Source organism: Gordionus sp. m RMFG-2023, chromosome 3 (assembly GCF_954871325.1).
Source record: "Gordionus sp. m RMFG-2023 chromosome 3, tfGorSpeb1-WG-v2, whole genome shotgun sequence".
NCBI classification, from domain to species: Eukaryota; Metazoa; Nematomorpha; class Gordioida; order Chordodea; family Parachordodidae; genus Gordionus; species Gordionus sp. m RMFG-2023.
Genome location: NC_088777.1, coordinates 18891419 through 18917313, shown reverse-complemented (window position 1 = coordinate 18917313; position 25895 = coordinate 18891419). Strand labels below are relative to the sequence as shown.

The following is a 25895-nucleotide window of genomic DNA, read 5'->3' as shown; positions in this document are numbered from 1 at the left end:
TTTACTATAATCATAGATTAAACCTTATCTCAGTGATAAACTTACATACATACTTATTAAAGGATAATTATGCTGATTTAAAATCATCGTGCTCTTCATGAGCAACCTTATCACACTTTTCACTAACTGGCAATTCGTTGAGACAACAGTCTTTTGTATGACCATGTTTTTCCAAAACTGAGAACTTGGCTAACAAACGCTGAAAAAATATACTGCTGTTTTTAAATCTATCCATGCCTCGGCAGGGACTCTCACGAACTGTTTTAGTCCCGATATCCATGATTGGGCCTATTGGAACACCATCTTGATAAAATGTTTTACCTCTGGTTATCGATTTATTTATTTGGCAATAATTTGCAATTCTATCAAACACTAATTTATTGATCAAGTCAAAATCACTGACCCTATTATTTTCTTGAATTGTGTTACAACAATCATCTTGATTTTGCGATATAACACTCTCATCAACCAAATGCCTTCACATCGATTTTTTAAAAAAAACATTAGAAAATTCATAGAACGTAAGGTTAAAAAAAAGTTTTTATTGTAAGCTTTTATTTATTTTAATTAGAGTTTAAAATAGAAGCCTGAATTCCTTTTAAAATTTCAGTAAACGGCTATAAGAAAAATGCTAGTAAGTGTTATTCGTTTTAAAGGATTTGTTTAAATATTAGTTTAAACCTGGAACCGAATCAAATTCAAAAAACCAGGACCACTTTTTTAAAAAAAATATTGTAAATGGAATATAACTATAAATATTGTATAATCATCACAGTAGTGTTAGGGTCGGAAAATTATTAAATCCCCTTAAAATTTATTCTTCCTCCCTAACAATATATTTTGACAGAAGAGAATCTTAATAGTATTTTAATTGTATAAGCTCAATATTATTTTTGAAAAATATTTTTACACAATTCAAATATGCATATATGTGAAAGGTTCAAACCAAACCGATATTATTATTTTTTGAGTATAATCTGAACCCTACTGATAATCATTACGGTTAGGGTTCTTGCTTTTTATTGACTATTTAAAAAATTGTTCATTTTCTCAATATAGCATTTTTTAGTGTTGTTAAACGGCTAACTCAATAATTTATTAGGAAAAATATTATGCAAGCCTTAAAATTTTGCTCATAGGTGGCACAAAGGTTTGAACATCTATAAACGAAATCTCGTGACCTGGAAAATGTTTTTCTGGCTAAAATATTGAGTTAGCCGTTTAGCAACACTAATATTAGTTCCATTTTAATGAAATAATGTTATATCAAGTAAAAGTAATTCATTAATTTTATTAAGCCCTAAATGTAATAATACTTTTTTAAAAATTATTTTAATTATAATTAGAGTAAAAAAATTAAATGAAATAAGAAAAGAAATAGAAATGGTATCAATGAGGTCAAAATTTGTAAAATGAGATTTTCGTATGCCTGAAGCTGAGAAGTTTATTGGTAGTAAAATAAACTATGAATTGAAGTAATTAAATTATCGTATAAGATTCGGTCAAAATAGCTAATGTGGCATTTGATGGTACAAATTTATTAAAACAGATGTTAAGCAGAGACCTTCATGGGCCTTAATTTTTTGACCAAGCCCAGCCTGCAGTAAAATTTTTTTTTAGCCCAAGCCCAGATTTAATGTTAAAAATAATTATAAAGTCTGGCCAGGCCTATATTTTAATGTTATAAAAAATTCTCAAGTCCGGCCTAAGCCCATAAGTTACACAAAAATTTCCTAAGCCCAACCCAAGCCCATATACAAAAATTTAATTTTTTTTATTTAATGAAAATAAACAATATTTAAATATATTTAGGCAATCATTTTGTTTACAATACTGAAATTTAAATCAACTGTTTTAATAATCTAAATTTAAATGTAATAATTTTAGATTTAAACCCAGACCCGCTAGAAAAATATTAGACCCATACCCGGCCCAGCCCAAGAAGGTCTCTGATGTTAAGAAAATATAAGCTACCATATAAAGTTAAGATTATGATGGTCATTAGATAAGTTTTTTGTGCATATATAATAATTAAAATGCTACACTAATAGTGGGAAAATCTAATATTTGTGTTACCCTGTTTTGGTATTATTATCAAATCCTTCATTTGAGGTATCAATGGGTTTAATTTCATCAGCATTGTTTATAACGGTTGCTCTGGTAAATTTATCACTCAACTGTTCATGTACATTACTTTGGGCAAATGTTTCTTCAATTATGTGAACCAGCGATGTTGGAGATTCCTAAATATGATAGATGATTTAAAAAATATAAAATTCTGAATTGTATATTTATTTCTGATCCATTTACATTTCAAATTAATGCTTATTTTATTCTATATTCTTTCTTAAATATTTATAACCGTTTTGGTTGGAAAAACATTTAAAGGTCCTAAAAGGATTTAAAACTTTTATCAACTCCTTATAAAGGTGTAAATTTAAAAAAATACGCATTATACTTAAAAGCTTCTTGAATTTTGTAATTAAATTAGTATACAACAAAAAACAGGGTTATCAGGTCTTCCCCATTGACTATAGCCGACTACCACATTTTTTTAAAAAGTCGAAATGTACCACAATTTTAAAATTTCTCAAATCAGCAACAAAATCTTCCACATTCTTAATTGTTTTCCCAAAAATAGTCTTTACCTGGTAATCATGATCAGATATGATATATTTATCAGAGTTGTTTGCTCCTTTTTAAAAGTTTATAGCTCCCGCTCATACCTCTCAAAAGGAGCTAGCTCCCGCTCCAAGTAATGGAGTGCCACTCCATAACAACTCCTTCGATTTTCATTTTTTTAGAAGGTACACGAAATAAAATTATGATTTTATTTTAAATGATCAATCAAAATATTTATAATCTTTTAGCCTTTAAAAGTAATAACTTTCCTATAGAATTCAACAAAGTTCCATGCCTCTCCCCTAAGATCTGTTTTGCAATACTAAATAAGCGCTCCATAGGAGCACTAGAGGGAAGAGGAGAATTGTATTTTATAGATATTTTTTAATTCAGGTATAAAAAAGGAGGTTGAACAAGTAATGAGAAAATTTAAATAAATATTAAAATATATTTAAAAAATCATATATAACCCAGGCTCAACTATAATGTATTGCCCAAAATTAATTATAACCATTTAAAAAAAATTTATTCCAAAATAAAAAAATATCTTTTGTTTTTTTTAGATTGGAGTTGCCCAGTTTTGAAAATGAATTACTTTTACTTAAACACAAAAGGCATTTTGCCCTTAAATTTGTTTAATAATTTGGATCAACATCTATGATGGAATTGGAAATTCCATTTCATCTTCTATGATCTCTAAATCCATAATATCGAAAACTATTTTTTATTATATATCTATAAAATGAATATTATTATGACACAGGATTTTCCACAAATTTTCAATATAAAAATGAAAAACTTTATGTTTAATTTAAAAGATTAGAAGAAAAACAAATATAAAACTTGACTCAACATTTAATAGTGGATAAATTTAAATAAAATAAAATTTCATTTTTATAGAATTTTAATTAACAAATATTATTAACATTTAAAAAATAATTTCATTTATACCATAAATTTAAAGGAGCGATGGAGCAAAAGGGGCTAGCTCCCACTCCTCATTTTAAAAAAGGATTGGCGCTCCAGATGGGGCTCTTGTAGCTCCGCTTCTTAACAACTCTGATTTTTATTAAACGGCACTGTATTTAAAACCCTAAGGGTGGACTCTGAGAGGCCAGGTTTCTCATATAAACTGTTGAGTTTGGAAGATGAGATTTTGTTAGGACTGTACTAATATTTGACTGTACTAATATTTAACTATATATAAGATTGAAGCAATATTTTTAATTATTTTGGAATACTTGTGAATGATAATAAAAGAATCAAAATTTATTCTATCTGCAATGTTTAAAAAAAGAGAATAGTTAAAAATTTGTTGTTATATTATTTATCTGTAATAAGAAAAGAATTTAAATATATCTAACAAGTCATATTAACTAATATTGTTAAAAGCTTGATTGACAATTAATGATTAACCCAAGATTTTGATCAAAAGTAAATTATGCAAGCTTATAAATTTTGCTCAGAGGTGACAGAAAGGTCTGGATATCTATCGTAATTATGATGTAAAGGTAATATAATATATTGGCTAAAATCATGATTAAGCCGTTTTTAAAAATCGGCTAAATCAAACCATTTAAGGAGACTAAAATTCTGCTATAATCATCATCCATATTTGTAATGAAGTGATTAATTTTCGATGAAAAAAGTAATTAGTTGGTTTTTTGCAAAAAATATTGAGTTTTATGTTTATTGGTTCAAAGATAGAAAAAATATTGGATCGATTTTGTAGTAATATCGGATGGAATCGGTGAAAAATTTGTGGATCAGCAACCCTAATTTTCATGGACGATTATAATAGTTACTTCTCAAATTATATTTTTAAATAATTTAATATGATAAACAAAAGTCATTATTATAACAATATTTTATTAATCAATAAATGTTTCATTGTTGATTGGCAGATGTTTAGTAATAAAAATTATAATTTTATTTTATACAAGATGTTGTGAATAAGTATGAGCAAACTTAAAATTTATTAAATATATGAACAACCCGAGGAAAAAAACCCCAACCTTACCTATCAAGGGTAAAAATAAAATAAATCTTACATTTTCAAGTGGCGAAGTATTACTGGTATAATCCTCTACCAACTTAGTTATAGTATTAGATCCGTTATTTACAATAATTTCATCATCTAATGTAGGAGACAAGTGCAGAGAATCGGAGTTGAAGGTGATTTCTAATTCAGTCATCTTATAAAAATAATGGGTAAATTGTATAATATCAAACTGAAAAAATTAATTGCTTAATGTGGTTTAATAATTTATTTTAACTAAGAACTATTATCTTTTATATTTAGTGCAAATATTTTAACATATAAATATTATCTTAATTTTTGATAAATATATAAATAAAAAATATTAAATCATATAATACATTTTGTTGATAATAATAAAATATTTAAATATAAATAAATAATAATTAACGCTCTAGGCATATCTTACGGAACGCTGACAGACGATTAGCCGATGCATAATTTTTGACTAAATTTAAACGATTTTTAAGACTAAGCCGAATAAGGTATAGCCGATTATGCAATACTAGATATGGCCCTCTTTAGAAACGAGAATATTCCAAAATACACAATATTTAATTTCAAATATCTAAAAAAGTAATTAAAATTACTAAATACATCAAAAACATATCTAGATATAGATACATATACAAATGTATCTCGATAAAGAAACAGAGCTAAAAAATTTATTGAGCTGATATCACATCTATATACAAATATATAATCAAAATAATGAGTTTTAGATTTTAATAATTCATATACAAATATATAATCAAATTAATGATTGTTAGATTTTAATATTCATATACAAATATATAATTTTTTTATCAAAGAAAACGCGAGTTCTTATCCAAAAAATTGGCTACAGGTTCTTAATTTTATTTCTAAAAAACGAAAATAAAAATTATTTTTTAAAGGTAATTAGGAAATATTCGTCTTCTAGTTCACACCGAGTTCTGAACTAAGCTAGTCAATATACCGACTAACGATTATGTCGAATAAACTCGACTATTTAACAACACTAATAGTGATGTTAAACAGTTCCATTTAGCCGATTTTTTAAAAGGGCGAAATCAAGATTTCTAAGAAATAATATTATAAGTCTTGAAATTTCGATAATAGAAATCCAAACCTTTCGAGCTATATGTGGAAAATCTTTACATTTAAAATGGCAGTTTTTTAAAATCTATAAGGGATAGAAGGGACACTAAACAAAATAGTTTGATAGAATTACAAAATATTTAAATGATCAAATGCCAAAGTTCGTAAATAAAAATTACTAGAGTAGGAGTATCTTGATTGTTCCATTTACTCTGTTCATTTTGATCGTCATTTTCCTTAAAATTAAATTTATAATTTAAAAAACATTAACTCTCCATGCTCTAATCAATAATATGTAATATTAGCTTTAAAGTAGCCATATTTTGAATAAAATTTGAACCTCTAAATCTTCAACAACAGTTTGTTTCTTCCTAACATTGTAATCGGTGTAATGGCTGTTCAATTCTTCTTGTGTCCAAGAGGTCGGAATTGTATCTGTAATGTCTCCTAATAATCCATCGCTGATTGATAATATTTCAGCTTTTACCTAGTGGCATTTGTAGTTCGAAAAATTTAAATCGATGTTTATGAATTAGAAGCCTCAGAAGTGGGTGAAATCCAATAACCAGAATATAAAACAAGAACTAATTCTTAAAGTGTATCTAATCAGGGTCGGGCGTATTTTATTTGAACATTTTGGAAATTATTTAATTTCAAGATTTTCAAACAATTGTAAAAACAATTTAATTTTTTTATATTATATATTGAATTAAATAAATCCACTTTTAATTATCTAAATATTATATTTATGACACGTTAGCAAAAAATTAATATCTCCCATTTTAGGTATTATTTTATTTTTAAATTGGATATTACCAAAAACACAAGTTTTTTTTGATGGACAAATGGAAATTTTTTCAAAATATCATTAAAAATCAATAATATAGTGCTAAATGTAATATCTGCACAACTAAAAATAAAACCAAAAATAAATGGAGCGATTTAATCCTCAGCAGAGAACCGATACCCTACTCCTAAACCTTGGCATATTTCAAATATCAAAATTATGACGATTATTATATGGTGGGTAAGATGGTGATATTAATTAGATTTGCACTTATTATATAACTTATGTGACCTACTGCTGCAACAATAAATATATTATTTATAATGCTTATGTATTACCGCAGATTCGAATCATTTTAGAAAAATATTTTATGGTATTTAGTATTTATAAAGTATATTTATATACAAATACATTTTTTGAAAATTTGCCAAACCCAGCATCTAATTTATAAAAATTGGATGTCATTAAGAGGCCAATCTCGAATTACCCAAGAAGAATAAAATTATTTTAGTAAAAGTATAAAATATTTGTTATGTGAGTCGTTTTTTTGTGTAAAATTGTAAATTCATTCATTTAAATATATTATAATTATTTGTAAAAGAAATAAAAAAAGAGTAATTATAAAAAATTGTTTATGTTTTTAATTAATTATATTATTAATAAATTTATAATTTTTTTTCTCCGAATTAATTTCTTAAAAAACAAATTATTTTTGTAAGGCTATATCCTAAATAAAAAAAAATAAATCTCGAAAATTAAGTGAAATAAACGAAAAAAAATAATATAAGCTATTATTAATGTAAAATTAATATTGGCCTAAATGATTTTTTATAATTCATTAATGTTTTGTGATTCTTAAAAGTTTTACGAATTGTGGGAATTTAATTATTTTATCATTAAAATTTTGTAATTTGTGAAATTTTTGCACGAAAAAATATCAAATAATATAAAATATAGAATTAATAAATCATTCATATAAAACATTTTAAATTGAGAATTTAACAATACTTTTGAAAATCTAAAGAAAGATTCAGGACATGTTTCGTTTCTCTGAAAACTCATGAAAGATATGTAATTCTTAAAACTTTTGAGTAGTTTTTTATTCATTTAGGACACAGCTTATGAAGGAAATACAAAGAAATTAGAACAATAATAAAACAAAAAGGTAAAAACAATATATATAATATATTGTGAAAACGAAAAAATAACCGAAAAACACCAAAACTGAACTTTAAAAAAAAATATAATTTTAATTTAATAAATAAAATTGTGGTTCATTTATTTTAAAGGGTTTATTTAGTATTTATAATTTCTCTTTAAAAGTTTTAAAATGGAAACCACTTTTCAAACATTATTTTTTAAAAAGTATAAAATTCGAAAAGTGACAGGGTGAGAGAAAAAATAATTTGAATATGCCCCTCCTACATTTGGAGTAATTTATGTTTTTATAAAAATAAGATATATATAAATTTTACTTCTGCATTACTAACTGCCTCCAATTTCTCTTCAGAATCCTTATTTATTGCATCTGAGCCCCAGTCAGAATCAACATTCTATTTAAAGAGTAATAAGAATTATAAAAAAAATATCTTGCAAATAGTTAAAATTGTTTGTCGACTTTTTTAAACCTTATTTATGTTAGAAAATAAAGCCTTAATTATCAACAAATTTAGGGTATAGAAGGAATTTTAAAAATAATCTACATCCATTTTTTTAAATCATAAATATTTACAACCTTTTTACTTTCTCCCCAACCACCACTTCCCAGTGGATTAGCATCACCAACATTAGAACTAGGGATTTCTTGAGCCTGATTGATTAATTATAATAATTATAATAAATTTAATAAATCAGCTATGGCATGAACCCCGAACACAGACACATATATTTTAATATTTCTTATTGAACTTATTAAAGTATATTAATATATAGTTATTAGAAGTATCAATCGATAGATAATTTAAAAAACCTATTGAATAGGCAACAAGCCAAGCGCTACCTCTCGAAGGGTAAAGCTATTACTGGGGAGGAGGGTGGAGGCAGGATGTAGCTTTTTTTCATCTGACCCAATATCCAGATCATTTTTTCTACTAAAAGGCTTTTAGGGTTGACTCCAATAAATATAATAACATAATAACAAAATTTAGTAGATATTAAAATTATGGGCAGGTAAGTTGTTTCATTTGTCATCATTATTTTTTTTAAACAGTGATGATGTACCATAAAAAAGTGAAAATTGTAATAATCGTTATTTTTAAATTTTTCAAATGGGAAAATAGATATTGTAAACATGTTAAATTAAAATTTCAATAAAGATGTACCATAGAAAGGTGACAATTTATTTTAAAAAGTGCGAGTGACCGTTTAAAAAATTTAAATGAGGCATTTTGATGAAATAAATAGTAAAGGTATTTCTAAAAATGCCTAATTATTAAGTTCATGTTAAAAAAATTTCTGATAAAGTTTAAAATTCCTGAACCCGATTTAAATCCTAATTTGGCAATCTAGCAGATATTTTTCTCTTAATATTGTACAAAATTTAAAAATAAAATGTTAAGATATAAACATGCCCATTAAGAGAAATACGATGGTAAAAAATTTTATACGAGTAACAATATTTATTTTTTACCCCCGGTCCCAAGTCAAACTTACTTAGGTAGAACTTTACTTATTTGATACCAATCCATCATATCAATATTTGGTGCCGATAATAATCCTAACCTACGTAGTAATTGCCATAGAGAGGTGGCGCTTGGTTTTCTAATTAAGTTATAATGAGCTATTGATGACTCTAATAATCATATATTAATATACCTTAAAAAGGTCAAGAAAAAACAACTTAAAATATATTGGTTGTGCTTGTGGTTTATGCTCATCGCTAATTTAGTCGATTTTTAGACTTAAGCCACGGATCTGGGTTTTAGGGTCATTCCATATCAAATGAGCAAAAAACTCAAGATTTTCGACCGACCCCTTTCAATTTCGAATAAAAGTTGTAGACTGATTATATATGTTCCAATTAGATTATAAACAAAATTTTAGCGCATTAGCAACTATATTATCGGGGTCAAAGGTCCAAAAAAAGTCTTTTTTTGCCTTTTATTGATGTTAAATAATTAGTTTTTAATTTATAACTAAATATGATCTAATATTGAATCTAATATCAATAGCAGTTAATAATTGATGATTATGGTGAAAACATCAAAATTAATTTTTGGTAAAATATGGGTCATCTTATAGTCAGTTGAAAACTTGAAATTAATATTTCGAAATGTATATGATCTCCGATTTTTAATTTTTTTAAGAAATATTATCCGTTTACTATTTTTTTAATAATTTCTTCAACAATTAGCATGGCTGGATATTTATTTAAAAAAATATTGCGATTTTTAATCTTTAAAAGATAGATGGCGCTATATATAATAGTTATAATATGTTAAAATTCATTTTTCTTATTGATTAAAAATATTTTAATGTATAATATATCATAAAATTCTATTATATAACTTTGTAAACCTTATTCCACTGAGATATTCGCAGGTTAAATTTTTTTAATAATTTTGCTAATATTTCAATGTAAATTAAAAATAATTAAAAAATCCGACTAGCACACGAACAAAAAAGCAGGATTAAATTAAAGGGGTGCAGGAAAATTATTAAGCATTAATTACCAGGCCTACCCCCAACCCTCCACCAGACTAAGTCATACCCATCAAAAATTATTATACTAACCAGAGATAAAGAAAATTTTGAAGATTTTGAAAAATTTTTTAAGCAATAAAAATAAAATTATAGTTCTGATGAAATAAGCCCACTCAAGCCAGGAATAAAAGTGTATCTGTTAAAGGCGAGAAAAAATTAGTCCAAAGACTTATATTAAATAATCTTAAAGAAATATTCAAGATGATTAAGGAAGAATACAAAAATATATCAATTGGATTCTCTAAATTTGCCGAACTTAGACCAAAAAACTGTATTTTAGTTGGAGCTAGTGGCACACACACTGTTTGTGTTGCGCCATTCATTAGAATGTGAAATTAATGACAAATGTAGTAGCTGAAATTACAGCAGGAGAAGATTACTGTATAAATTTTATAACTATCTTTTGGCACAAATTATTTGTAATCCATCTCAGCCAAAATGTTATTTAACAAATTGTGATCAGTGCCCTTGTATAGAATCTCTTAAAGGCCAATTATACCAATTGTTTCAGAAAAATCGTATAGAATATGTCATGTTTAAACAATGGATCACGGTGTATAGAGCAAATCTTGAAACTATAATAAAGTCCATTGATTATTTCATCGAATATCTATTAGAAAAAGTTCAAATTTTACTGCGTCACTCGTTTATAGCTAAACACAAAGTTTATTTTTGAAGAATTCCAAAGAAAATTTAAAAGATAGTGAATTTTTAACAATTCAAGATTATTCTGAGAATTATTCCTTCATTTTACAAGATGAAGTTCAGGGATTTCATTGGAACAACGTGCAGGCCACTAAATCCATTTGTAGGATATTATAAATCTGGAGAAGAATTAAAAAATATAAATTTTGTTATTTTATCCGAATCATTAAGCCATAATACTAGTGCAGTCCACCTTTATCAAAAAGAATTTATGATTTCTTAACAGCCAAATTTAATTCTAAACCAGAAAAAATAATTATTTTTCAGATGATGCCGCATTTCAATGCAAGAATCGCAAAAATTTTCTGAACATATACCTTCATAAATACGATTTTAATATTACTGCCGAATGGCATTTCTTTGCCACTGCTCACGGCAAAAATGCATGTGACGGTATAGGAGGAACTGTCAAAAGATTAGTTGCCAGAGCTAGTCTTTAAAGGCCAAATAATAATCAAATCCTAACCCCATTAGAATTATATAATTATGCTAAAGAAAATATTAATGGAATTCAATTTGAATATGTATCCAATCAAGAATATATCGAAGAGGAATTAGCCTTTCGTAAAAGATTTAATTCTGCACTGCTCATATATGGTACCCAAAAAATTTACGGGGTTATTCCCATTGATCAAAATAGACTAAAAACCAAAATATATTCTAATTCCAAAAAATATAATATAAAACAAGTTTCGTTTTTAAATGAGAAAATTATATTTTAAAATATTAATGGATATATAACATGTGTATATGATGATAAATGGTGGTTAGGATATATAATCGATACAAATGAAGAAGTAAAAATCCGATATTTACACCCTTGTGGACCTTCAGCCTCATAAATCACATATTCTCTCGCTGGTCAATCCTTCTACTCCCACTAGTCGAAGATATATATTATCTCCGGAAGAAATCTCACAAGCTAGCCAGGCTTTGTATTCCTTTAGATGAAGTAAGATTTAATTAATTTATAAACTATCTTAATTATGAAAAATTTGTGAGATTTTAAAAATTTATGATCTGAATTACTATAAATATATATATAATGCACATTGTAATCGATTTAGTATGATATATATACATTAAAATATTTTTAATCAATAAAAAAAATGAATTTTAACATATTAAATCTATTATATATAGCGCCATCTATTTTTTTAAGTATATAAATCGTAATATTTTTTTAATATCCAGCCATGCTATTTGTTGAAGAAATTATTAAAAAAATAGTAAACGGATAATATTTTTTAAAAAATTAAAAATCGGAGATCATATACATTTCAAAATATTAATTTTGATGTTTTCACCATAATCATCAATTATTAACTTAGCTATTGATATTAGATTCAATATTTGATCATATTTAGTTTTAAATTAAAAACTAATTATTTAACATCAGTAAAAGGCAAAAAAGACGTTTTTTGGACCTTTAACCCCGAATATCTCCGCTAATATAATTGCTAATGGGCTATATAATCTATTGGGAACATATATAACCAGCCTACGATTTTTTATCGAAATCGAAAGGGGTCAGCCGAAAAGTGATTGATTTGCCATGGAATGACCCTTTACACAACCAATAAATAACACTTATATAAGCAATTGAGTTTCATAAAATTTAATAAACTATTTCTTAAGTTCACTGACTCAAGGTGATAACTCGAGTCGTAGTTAAGCTGACTCGGCTGAGTCGTTTAACAACACTATATTTTAGATAGGAGATCAGAACAAGATAATACAAACCAAATTATATTTAACATTTTTATTGATATGAAATATTTTGCAACCTTTCTATTTTCTCCCCAACCACCACTTCCCCATGGGTTAGCATCATCAACATTAGAGCTAGTTGTTTCTTGAGATGGCTGAGCCTGATTGTTATTATAATAAATTAAGGTTAAAATATAGTATATTTATTTAAAAAAACAAATATATAGTCACCTTTATAACTTCCCCCCAGGAACCACTTCCCCAAGGATTAGCATCAGCAGCATTATTATTAGGTGTTTCTTTATGTAGTTGAGACTAATATTTAATTTAAATTATAAAATATATTTTGCAAATTATATAATTTAAATAATTTACTTTCATATTTTAAAAATAATATATTTATTTTCCTTCCTATACTCTACATACTACCCCATACCTGTGCTTTTTCTAAATAAACAAAAACTAAATTCACAAATAACCATTCAAATGCTTGACTTCTTTTATGATAAAAGAGTAGAATAACATTGTTTATGTATAACTCAAAAATATGATACTTATTTTGTGTGAAGAAAACATAAAACTCAATCTAGGTCGAAATATAATATCCCAATCCTTTTCTATAATGTTGAAATTTTTAACGGATTAGAATTAATTTAATAAACGTAAAAATTTAAGAATCTGCAATTATTTAAGCATTTTAACTTAAAACATGTTGAATATATGCTCTGTACCACATTATAAATTTCACGAGAATGAAAAGATCAGATATATAATTTATTTTATTATCGTTAGCACTTTTATGTGAGACAATATTTGACAAATTATAAAATAATAAAGAATTAGATTACCTTGAAACCAGTTGCCCATCCATCACCATTATCAAACCCATCATTGTTATTGCTACTATCCCCAAAACCCACATCATCATTTCTAGACAATTGATTTCTATTATAGTCACCTTTGAAAGAGTTTCCACCTCCACGATTATAGCCGCCTCTGCCCCTTCCTCTTCCCCTAAATCCACTGCTGCCAGAAAAATTATTGCCATCTCTACTATCTTGATTATTTCCTTCCTTTCTTTTTTCGTCGTTATTATTGTTAAAACGTGAGGGACGTGCACTGCCAAAATCATTTCTGGGTTCAAACTGACTTCGATTTCCTGCTTGGGATCTACCGGCACCCGGGTAAGCGGGAAATCCGTCTAACGCGACTTCATTAGAGTTAAAATCTTTTTGCTATAAGATAAAAATATATGACTTCAAAAAATCGTTAAATAACGATAACAAAATGTGAAATAAATAATTTATAGATTATTCTATAATATATATATATCATCGGCCTTGCTCCACTTGCACAAATGTTTAAAATGAGATAATCAACATTGAAATTATTGATCAATTTTAAGGGAGCTATAACGTTGGCAAAAATTAATATTTTAAGTTATTATACACTTCTAAGTCAAAAATTTTGAAAATGTTGGAGCACTCCAATTCTAGACCGACGATATGTAATTGAATTTTACCTCAAAACCATTGTCCCATTCATTGGTGGAACTCTCCATGTCGTTTCTTTTGGGTTCAAACCTTTTAGTTTCCTGGAAATTCGAGCTGTAATTCCTATTTCTAAAATATGGTTTAGCATCATCGTTATTGTATTCAGGCCAGTCAGCCTCCCCCCCTTTATAGTCAGCTTTAGAAGAAACATTTCTATTTTTCACTGGGGCCTCCATATTATTATCAGTATAGGAAGGTTCCCTTGTGGGCGGAAATCTTGCAGCATTCTGTTTATTAAGGAGGCACATAAAATTGAGACATTATTATTATTATACAATAAGGGTTTAGGTTATAAGAATTGGTAAACCATTGTCATATTATAAAGTTGCAATATTTTTCATTCAAAATTTACCCTCATAGAGAATTATCTAACTTAAATTAAAAAATACCAGGTTGTGTGCTATATTTAATTTGTGCATGCCTAAATCTTTTTTTTAATTTTTGAGCATGCCTACTAAAAAAACACTTAGAAAATAAACTTGAGAAGATTGAGCTGTATTATTAGGAACCATGACGCGTAGCTCTTTATTTCCCATGCCATCAGAAGAATAATTTACCAATCTATCTCGATTGACTTGTGGATGAACATCCTCTATACATCGATTATAATTGGAAAACTGATTGGCGTTGGAAAAGATCCCATTGGGAAATACCCCGTTGGATAATCTATTATATGTTAAAGTATATTAAATAAAATATTTATTATTTTATAATCTTTTACCAAAAATTTTAACCAAATAAATGAAGTTTCACTTAAAAAAATCAATGATTTATTTCAGCATGAAAGATTTTTATGCATAAAAATAATATGATTTACATGTAAAATTTGATCAAAATGGTTTGAGCATTCTTAATAAAATTTTCAAAAATTGTCTGTGATGGGGAAGGGAAGACAAGTTTTTAATATGCAAAATAAAAATTCGAATTTTAATTTAAAAATATACTTCGTAAATTTAAGTGTATAAAGGACCCCAAGTATTTATGCCAAATTCTTATAAAAAGTAAACTGAATCCTTATAAGAATTTTAATGATCGGATTAAACTGATTGGAGTAAATGAATGGCTGCTTTTCCTATTTTAAATTTATTTCTAAATTTTGTAAAACATATAACTAGTGTTGCTAAACCAATCAATTTGAGTTGATTTTTAAAAACGGCAAACCCAATATTTTAGCTAGAAAAATATTGTCTAAATCTCGAGATTTCGTTAATAGATGTTCAAACCTTTGTGCCACCTATGAGCAAATTCTTAAGGCTTGCATAATATTTTAAATAAAATATTGAGTTATTTTTTAAAAATCGTCTCAAAATCAGCCCATATAACCTGATTTTCAGCCCTTAATCCTTAGAGAAACAATTAGGTGTTGAGGTACAAACTAAGAAAATCACAGAAATGAATAAAAGTATCCCCGAAAAAGCATTGGACAAATATGGCCAAATTTTATAATTTTTTTTAAAAAACTCTAGCATTTTTTTTTAAAATAGGATATTTTTGTCTAGGAAATTTGGCAAAAATACTATGAACAAAAAGATCTTGATTAAAAATTATAGGACACAACCAATTTGTGTTGGGATATTCTATAATACTTTGTAAAATTGCTGATCCTGGTATCCTGTCCGATTACTATGAATTATTAAATTCATTTCATATAAAAAAATTAACTATAAGTAAGTAAAAACTTGTTTTATAATTTAAATAAGACAGGTGCATTAAAGTACCATAACAATTAAATGACATTATCCAAGTGTATAAAAATAAATAAAAACTTTTAATAAAAAGCAGGACTTAATAAAAATTTGCAGGACCTGTTCAATTCCATCCAAAATATAGAAACATATGTTCCCATATCAGTATATTTTTTTAAAAATTTGTATTAAGAATAAATCAATAAAAACATTGGAATTATAATACTCTGGAAAGAAGTTTGGACAAAATCGTTTGTGCCGACTCCAGTCAGAATAATTGCAAGATTGGCTGCAATAAAAGGCTTTGTTGCAGCAGGTAGCAGTAAATAAAGCTATGGGAAATAAAATAAGTTTATAAATAATTAAATAATAAATACAATATTTTTATTCCCATCAAAATAATATCAGGTTATAAATCATCGTAACCCTAATTCACTAAACGTGGGTCTTTTAGACACATGTGGCTTTCAAAAAATTTGATTTTAACTATCCCACCAAGCCTATTTTTTTGAGTAAAATATTAGGTTAGCTATTTTAAAAATTGAACCGTTTAACACTAAATAAACAAATCAAATAGGCAAATCTATCTCTTTTTTAATTTTTAAGAATAAAAATAATTTTTTCGGGTCTTTAATTAGGAAGTTTAGTAGAAAAATTATATTTTTTATTTGATATTTTTTTAAATATATTTATAATATTTACCTAGGACGATTCTGATTAATTTTCTATTAGTGAAAGGGGAATATTTTAGAAATATAAAGGGGATGATTTTGGTTGAAAAGTTATTAGAAAATATTTCTTTGATTATAACCTCCCGTACTGAAATAGGTAAAGTAAAATAGCATTAGTTTCCTATAAACCAAAATGAAGAGTGCCGTAGATAGACCAACTTTGTTCCCTAATATGGGAGCAGGGAAAAAATATATAAATAGTTTTCGTACTACTTAAATATTACTCTCGAACTCTTATAATATATAAAGATAATAACTATAGAAACGGTCATAATCCAATTTTATGACATGATTTTGGCTTAATTCTATTTTAAAATTGACTTAACCTAGGTTAAATTATTGCAAAATGGCAAAGTGAAAGATAACAAGCGCGCAGCAATGTTATAATAAAGGAACATTGGTAAAATGAGGTCAACATAGTTGTCAAGTGTGCCGCTTTAAGAAAAGGCATAAGATGAGAATTTTCCGTCACCTATGACAAAAACCTGTGTAAACAAAATCAAACAATGAATCGTGTCGATTGTAAATATTATGAATAGATTTTATATTTTTCCTAATGATTATTCAATAAAAACTTTAAACCCAATTATTCTGTTGAAAATATAAGATTAGTGAATTATGTCAAAGCAATAACATTTTAAATTGTGAGCTGTAAATGATTTTTAGTAATGGAATAACTTAATATCAAAGGATTTAAGTTGAAGAAACTGTTATTGTGAAAATTATTTTAAAATATACAGGAAAATAAAGTTAAACAAAAAAACAATATTTTTAAAACGATTAGTAAACAAAAGTAAAAAATTTTTTCTATTTAAAATTTTTACCCTTTTCCGGTTTTTAAATTATTACAGGATAAGCTTTTCTTTTGTCAATGTTTACATAGTTAACTTTAACCACTAATTATTAATTATTTACTGAATGTTTTTTAATAAAAAAAATTATCTTTTTCCGGTTTTTTCAAAAATATATTATTTAAATTTTTTGTTGGGATAAGCTTTTCTTTTGCTCAAAAAACTTGTTTTGGTTTACATAAAAATATATTTGCGATTTTGTTAACTCATTAATATTATTTTTTAAAAACACTTCCATATAAAACAAATTATTTACTTGATATTTTTTTAAAATTAAAAATATAATTTCCAAATAATTTTTTAACTTGTTATCTCGGAGCTGTAAATACAAATCAGATATCATATATTATAATAATGTTAAATCAAAAATGTTAAGTTGATTTATTGCTTAAGCTACATAAAAAAAACAAATGTGAGTTTTAAAAATATATTATGTTTTCTTTTGAAAAGGAAAAATAACCGTCAACGACTTTATTTAATGATTAAAATAACTTATAAATAATTTCATCTGTTCAACAAATTTTTATAAGTAAAAATTTAAGAAACAAAAATGTTAAATAAAATAAACGGAAACAAATGTCGTAAAACTAATAATAAAAATTTTTTACAAAATGGCCTAAAAATTGATTATTTATTGGGTTGTTTGATTTAGTCAGCTTAGCATAATATTTTTATCATGTTTTTGTCAAATGGCCTGGTTTTTTCTAGACTATAACTCATGGTCGAGGTAGTACAAATGCATCATTATTAACCACTTACAAAATTACAATTAAAAAACAAAAAATATTTATATTATGAAAATAAAAATATGAAAATTCGAATCGAAACAATGTAATATGCAATAAAATATATAACTTTCTACTTATGACTATGAGTTCAGAGAGGTAAAAAAGCTAAAAACTCTTAAAAAGTGCCCTTTTCTTTCAGTTTTGATAAAAATTTGTAAATATGTTATATATGTTCTAGTAATTTTTTTCCCTGCTAGCGCGATTTTTTGAGGAAACAAGGCAGTTGTGTTAATTATTGAGAAAATGAAAAATACAGTAAGAAAGAAATTTGAAAAAATTGAATCGTCATTTTGAAGATTAATTTGAAACTTTCAATTTGACATAAAATTTTCATTTTTTCCCTTTATCATAATTATCAACTATGGGTTAAAAATATAAAATTTAATAATCATTGAGAGATTTGCAAGGCGCTTGTCTTATGGGCCAAATGACTAATTAATCTAGGCCTACAAAAAAACAACAGGTCAGGCAATTCATATAAAAATAAATGGGACAGGCTAGATAATTCATATAAAAAAACTGGATCTTGCAAATCTCTGATTTTGAAATTAATTAACCCTTCATAGTGCAAATGGGACTAAGTCATTTAAAATAAGTTATTACTAAAAAATAATTCTGAATTTTTGGATCTTTTAGTAGCTAAATATTTTTAGAAAATATATATGTGCAAAATTAATTTTTATTTTGTTTAAGGATAATGAGTTATTATATTATTTGAACCTTAGATAAACATTCTTAAATCATGAATTTTATTCATATATTCTATCACTTTTTTTGACTCTCTTGGCAAAAGCTGCATAAAATTCAAAATAAAAGTTAGTCACTAAAGTAAAGTTTATTTATTATAAGAAAATAGTGTTGTTAAAAAGCCGCGAGTCGCGACCCCAACCCAAAGTTCGGGTCGTTTTTTTCGACCTCGACCCAAAATATGCGGCGTTTTTTAGACCTCGACCCGAGTCCAAGCCGAAAAAACGACCTCGACCCAAAATATGGGTCGTTTTTTTCGACTCAGACTTAAGTTTGGTCGTTTTTTCCGACTCAGACTTTAAGTTTATTTTTTAAGGCAAATATGTAAAAATATATTTTGCAAACATGTTAAATTAAAATTTCATTGAAAATGTATCATAGGAAAGTGACAATTGTCATAATCGTCATTTTTGAATTTTTTAAGGCAAATGGGTAAAAATATATTTTGTAATGTTAAATTAAAATTTCATTGAAGATATACATAGGAAAGTGACAGTTGTCATAATCGTCATTTTTGAACTGGTAAATTGGTAAAAATATATTTTGTAAACATGTTAAATAAAAATTTCATTGAAGATGTACCATAGGAAAGTGACAATTGTCATAATCGTCATTTTTGACTTTTTTCAATTTAATTGAAGCAGATTGATAAAAATATATACTGTAAACATGTTAAATCAATTTTTCAGTGATGAAAAAATTAAAATATAAATGTTGATAATTTTTTTGGAATATTTTGAAGAAAATGGTTAAAATATAAATTATAAACTAGTTAATTAAAATTTCAATAAAAGCCATAGAAAAGTGATAAAAGTCATAATTATTTTTAAACTCTATTTAATCAAATAGTAAAAATCTTATTTGTAAAACATGTTATATTCATATTTTAGTGTAGAAGATCCCGAAAAAAAGATAAATGGCGGCAAACTATCTCATATAAATACTTATTTATTTTTGGAAAACTGATTTTATTTATAATTAGTATTTCAAAGCCTGTTTTTATAAGAGTTTCCGCTATTTTTTCAATAAAGTAGCATCTTATTAACCACTTTTTACAATACTTCGATTTTTTTTTATTTTCTTCAGAATATTCCAAATAAATTATCAACATGGCTATTTTAATCATCACTGAAAAATTGATTTAACAAGTTTACAGTATATATTTTTATCTATCTGCTTCAATTAAATTGAAAAAAGTTCAAAAATGACGATTATGATAATTGTCACTTTCCTATGTACATCTTCAATGAAATTTTAATCTAACATGTTTACAAAATACATTTTTACCCATTTGCCTTAAAAAATTCAAAAAGTTCAAAAATGACGATTATGACAATTGTCACTTTCCTATGGTACATCTTCAATGAAATTTTAATTTAACATGTTTGCAAAATATATTTTTACACATTGGCCTAAAAAAAAAACTTCAAGTCTGAGTTGGGAAAAACAACCAAGCTTCAAGTCTGAGTCCAAAAAAACAACCAAACTTCAAGTCTGAGTCGAAAAAACGACCCATATTTTGGGTCGAGGTCGTTTTTTTCGGCTTGAGCTCGTGTCGAGGTCTAAAAAAACGACCCAAAATTTGGGTCAGCTCTGTTTGACCTGACTCGGTTAAGCCGATTAACAACACTATATGAAAGTTATAAATATATTTAATTCTAGTATATAGCTTATCTAAATAGAAGTCCGAAAAAATCCCACTTAATCTTGGGTCATTTTTTTGACCTGATATTATCGCCAAAATAACAATAAGCTAATTTATTTTCATATTTTAACCAGAGACCTGCAGAGGTACTATTTTAATGGCTCAGGTTTTATATTTTCAGGCCTGGTTCAGATTTTTAATAAATATATTATATTTATTAAAATTTATAAGATCCAGCCCTGGTATTTCAAAAAATTAAACTATGGCCCAGAATGTGTATCAAGGCCTGCCGGTCCCTGATTTTAACCACTGCCTAATTAAATCTATAAATTCCATTTTTTGTAGATAATTATAGGCCAGTCATTTATAAAATTTATTGGGCCAATCCTAGCATTAAAATTTGATATATTATTTTGGATTTCAAACTAATATTTTGATTAATATTATTTAAAAATACATTATAATATCTATCATTTATATCAGAGACCTGCAGGCCCGGCCAGGGTACCATGGCTGGGCCGTATTTTAAATTTTTAAAATATACCTAGGCCAGGCCTGAAAATTTTTTTTTAAAATATGCCTAGGCCAGGCCTGAAAATTTTTTTTTAAAAAAATACCTGGGCAGGGCTAGGCTTTTTTTTTACTAGCTAACACTCATAGTATCTATTAAATAATAAAATTATAGTTTTCCTGCCATGGAATAAATACGCAAAGGATTAAATACATTATTATATAATATATGTTATATTTTTTTTACAATTTGTAATATACTAATTATCTGGTTAGAATAAAAATAAATAAAATAGTGTTGTTAAACGGCTCGTTTTGAGCCGATTTTTAAAAACGGCTGTTTTTTATCCAGAAAAATATTATGCAAGCCTGAAAATTTTGCTTATAGAAGGAGCAAAGGTCTAGACATATAGTATCGAAATTTCGAGGCTTAGTCAATATTTTTTTGGCGAAAATATTGAGTTAGCGGTTTTTAAAAATCGGCTCAAAACGAGCCGTTTAACAACATTAGCTAATATACTTGCTTATTAAATGATAATACTCGCCAAAAAATATGATAAAATACGAAATAATAAATTTTTTGAATTTACCAGGTCGAATATAATTTTTAAAAATTCCGAGTTGGGCTAAAAAAAATTTTTTTTAACCTAGGCCGGGCCCCCAAAATATTTTGGTCTGGACGGGCCTAAAATTTTTAAACCCAGGCCGGGCCATAAAAATATTTTGGAAAAAAATCAGGGCCGGGCCAAAATTTTTTTAATCTGGGCTGTACAAATGGTACCTCTGCAGGTCTCTAGTTTATATATTTGAACTATCTAGCTAAAATACTAAATTTATAAATAAAATAGTAAATTCACAAAAAATCAAACAAGTTATGATCTGAATAAATTTCAAATAAACATCAAAACATAATTGATTTGTTACATGGAGTAGATGAGCTCAAATTGAGATTGGGGAAAAATTAAATGTAGACATTAAAAATATAATAATTAGGTAAATCTAAAAAAATATTTTGGGCTAAGAAGGGTAAGGTAAACATTTAAATGTACCAAGACAAAAAAATGTTGATGAAGTAGTCCAAACTCTGCTGATCTTACTAAAATTGATTTCTTTGTACCTTAAATCCTAATTTTTCTATTATAATTGATTTAATCTAACTAGAAAATATAAAACACCTATATAATTTTATCAAAATTGAAAGTGGGTACTGAGGTGTTTGACATCAAATGAGATAAACAGGATTAAATATATATGTAACCCTCCTATCAGAGCTAGTTGAATTTTTTAGCATACAAAGTCTACTTTGTAATTTTCATTTTAAAATTATAGCCAAATTTATTTTAGTATTAAAATTTTTACCAGGCTTCACACAAAAAAAACAATTGTTGATGTTCAGCGATGGGGGTGGATATTCTTGAGGGTTATTTCTTGCTAAATTTTGATACCCATTGAATGGCTGCTAAAAAATAAGAAATTAATCAGTATAAATAGTCGACTGGGCATTTATCAATTGATAAACATTTTTTAGTAAGATATTAGCAAATAGCACTATGAATTTTTACCCCTAGGAATGTCTTCCTGGATTTAAAAGTACAGTTTACATATTTATATATCATTGACCCATTTAATTTGTATATTATATAGTGACAAAAAAGTTTGCAATTGTTTCATTAAAGTAGAATTTAATATAATAAACTTTTTTTTACAAATTTTTAATAAATTCTTTTATATATTTGGCTAAAGTAATTTAGTATAAAATTTATACTTCCATGATCATGTTTTGTGGATTTAGACTATTGCTATTGTAATCAATCATTTCATTATTTTTTAAATTATTAAGTTTATTTTCACTAGGAGACTTGATCTAAAATTATATTATAGATCTAAATATTAAAACAATATTACATTCAATTTCTGTAGTATTTCATTTGGATTTTTTATATCTATTTGAAGTTATAAATATAAATAAAGACAAATTAATTCTTACTTCCATATAAAAAAACCTTAGTATCACATGTTTGTGCCCTATGATAATAATAATATATTTATAATTAAAATATTACTTTACCTAAAGCAGTATTTTTTACCAGGATTCAAATTTAATTTGTCAATAGAATTTGTGTCATTTAAGCTTATTGTTTCTGTTGGAAATGAAGTAGTTTCTCTTGAAGTAGCTTCATCATTTTTTGATTTTGAAATTTCGACTCTTAATCTTGGATATGGCTTACAAGATTCACAAATTTTATTATTCAAAAGATCTATGGCTGCATAACACTCTTGTTCAGTCTTATATGATATAAACCTAATATGATTTTTAAGAATTGTTTTATTGTATTGTACCCAAATGGTTGACAATCAGGTTGTTTTGCAGGCTTAATACGAACTTTTATAACATTTCCAATTTCAGAAAATACCTTTCTCAAATCATCCTATAATATAAAAATTATGATTTAATCATCCATTTAATATACCTCTGTCCATTCCGTTGGTATTTTATTTATAAATAAGGTAAATAGATCACTTAAAAAATTATACTTTAGTAAATAATATTATAATATACTTATTCATTCTATCGTCCATCTGTTTATGTTTATTTGACTTGATTTCTCTATTATTGACATATGAGGAATTATTAGAATCCTCAAACTGACAATTATCAAAATTCCGGTCATTTTTCGTATAAGAATTACTCATTGGTTTCGAGTTTCCCAATATATCATTATCCCATGATGAATACATAACTAGTTTTAAGATAATCAAATTAATGTGGGTTATAGAACCAGTTTCTGAAATTCAAATTACTAATTAGTGCGCCCCTCAATTAAGCAATTATTAGCACGAGGTAAGTAAATAATTTAATATAATAAAAACAATTCAGGAAATTAAATGTTAAAATTTTGAGAATATTATATTTTTATATTTGATATCAGTTCTAACATTTTATAAAATATTTTTATATTTGATATCAGTTCTATCAATTTATAAAAATTTTATCATATATTATGGGTTGCATTCCTATTAATATAATAGAAAATATATATCAATTTGAAAAACGTCATAGATATAATAATTAGTATAATAAAAAGAAATTTTAAAATTTTAACTATTCCACTTAAAATTTATTTAATATCAATAATGTATTAATTAAAAATTTAGATTTGGGGAGAGGGGTTTAGTTTTATTTTATCATTAGATCTATCTCACATATGTCACTTTCCATTATTTTGGTCCCTAAGTGTCAAGAGAAATTTGGCTGTTCTTGTAAATATATGTGAAACTAAAAATACCTCCAAACACCACACCACTATCTATCCCAAAAATTTATTCAAATACGTCACAAGTAGAACTTCGCCCTAGCTGGACATTAGCAAGGAAGGGAGGGTGTATGTCGGGAATCACAAATGGCCCGAAATCAGAGATGACCATGAAACAAAAATAGTGGGGAGTAACAAATGGAGATGGATTACAAGGTATGAGATATCAGAGTTTTATAAAAAAAGAAAAACATAATATAGGTATGGGGATGAGTAGGTAAATAAAAAATACCATAATATAAATGAGTGTATTTTTAGTAGCTAATTTTATTGAGCAGGAACAATGAGATTGAAAAATAAAAATTACAAATACTTACTAATATTATTCAAAATAAAAAGTATATTGCGAATAAAGATAAATATTGTTTGGGGAACCATTATGCAAGTTTTTTATGGTAGGATCCTTTCGAGTAGATATAGAATTTTATTTTCATTAATAAAAATATGGTACTATGTATCATCTTTTTGGAATATATATAAAATCCTCTATAATTTTATTTATATAATAAATATATACCATTATATTTTTTTGAGAATCATACAAAATAATCAACAGAGATAGAAGAGAATTGTTCGACCCGACAAAATGGCAGGCTTTAAACAAGTAGGGCTATTAAGAATAGATATATAAACTTGTTTAAATAATAAAAATGTAACACTATGTAATGTCTTTTGATACGATTAAAATAATAAAAATAGTAAACCAAGAATAGATTATTGTTCGAGGAGATCTATTGGCGAACTTCAAAAAAGTAAGCTCCTTAAAATCGGATATATCTAAATGATAAAAATTGATTTAAATAATAAAAATAGTGTATCATTTATAATTTTTTTTTGAAATTGAAAAAACAATTAGCATGAATAAAAGGGAATATTGTTCTGAGAAATAAATTGGCAAACTAAAAAAAAAGTAGGATACTTGTGAATAGATATAGAATCTTGTTTAAATAATAAAAATGTCGTAGTTTCATTTTTTTAGATAGATATAAAATCCTATTTGAATAATAAAATTAGAGTTACAAAATAATAAACAGGAATGAAAGCATAATTTTAGGCACAACAAAATGTTTAGATTCAAAAAATTAAGATTTTTAAGAATATGTATATAATTTTATTAAATTATATAAAAATCTTATTATGAATTGAAGATTGTAAATAAAATGGAATAATGTTTGAGGAGACCATTGTACAAACTTTAAAACAAGGTAGGACCATAGTGAGAACCTTATTTTAATGATGAAAATAGCGTAGTACCATTTTATTGTATATGATATAAAATCCTATTTAAATAAGCGAACCACGTATCGTTTTTTTCTGAGTTACACAAAATAATCAGCAGGAATAAAAGGAAATAATGTTAAGTGTGACGAAATTGATGCTCCTTATTAAATGGGGACCTATCTTGGAAGATTTACTGGCAAAGATTG

At 26.2% G+C, this 25895-nt stretch overlaps 1 protein-coding gene across 7 annotated transcripts in view; it reads right to left on the bottom strand.

The window, feature by feature from the left end:
• The window catches only part of LOC135927499 (uncharacterized protein DDB_G0283357-like), a 46705-nt gene extending 22741 nt beyond the window's left edge, over positions 1-23964 (bottom strand). For 2 of the 7 annotated variants that reach the window (XM_065463514.1, XM_065463513.1), the window contains exons 1-20: positions 23715-23964; positions 23626-23674; positions 23495-23583; positions 23223-23456; positions 23142-23179; positions 23060-23097; positions 22920-23018; positions 22514-22613; positions 16109-16214; positions 14677-14863; positions 14167-14424; positions 13493-13879; positions 12876-12959; positions 12722-12805; positions 8263-8337; positions 8003-8080; positions 6081-6227; positions 5920-5976; positions 4674-4817; positions 2077-2243 (exon numbers count right to left, since the gene is read on the bottom strand). In XM_065463514.1, coding sequence (XP_065319586.1) covers positions 2077-2243; positions 4674-4817; positions 5920-5976; positions 6081-6227; positions 8003-8080; positions 8263-8337; positions 12722-12805; positions 12876-12959; positions 13493-13879; positions 14167-14424; positions 14677-14863; positions 16109-16214; positions 22514-22613; positions 22920-23018; positions 23060-23097; positions 23142-23179; positions 23223-23456; positions 23495-23583; positions 23626-23674; positions 23715-23893 — 2600 coding nt within the window. In that variant the 5' untranslated portion in view covers positions 23894-23964. Of the gene's footprint in view, positions 1-53; positions 477-2076; positions 2244-4673; positions 4818-5919; positions 5977-6080; positions 6228-8002; positions 8081-8262; positions 8338-12721; positions 12806-12875; positions 12960-13492; positions 13880-14166; positions 14425-14676; positions 14864-16108; positions 16215-22513; positions 22614-22919; positions 23019-23059; positions 23098-23141; positions 23180-23222; positions 23457-23494; positions 23584-23625; positions 23675-23714 lie in introns of all 7 variants that reach the window. The other 5 variants (XM_065463509.1, XM_065463507.1, XM_065463508.1 and 2 more) reach the window with 5 other exon arrangements.
• Positions 23965-25895: the final 1931 nt, after the last annotated feature.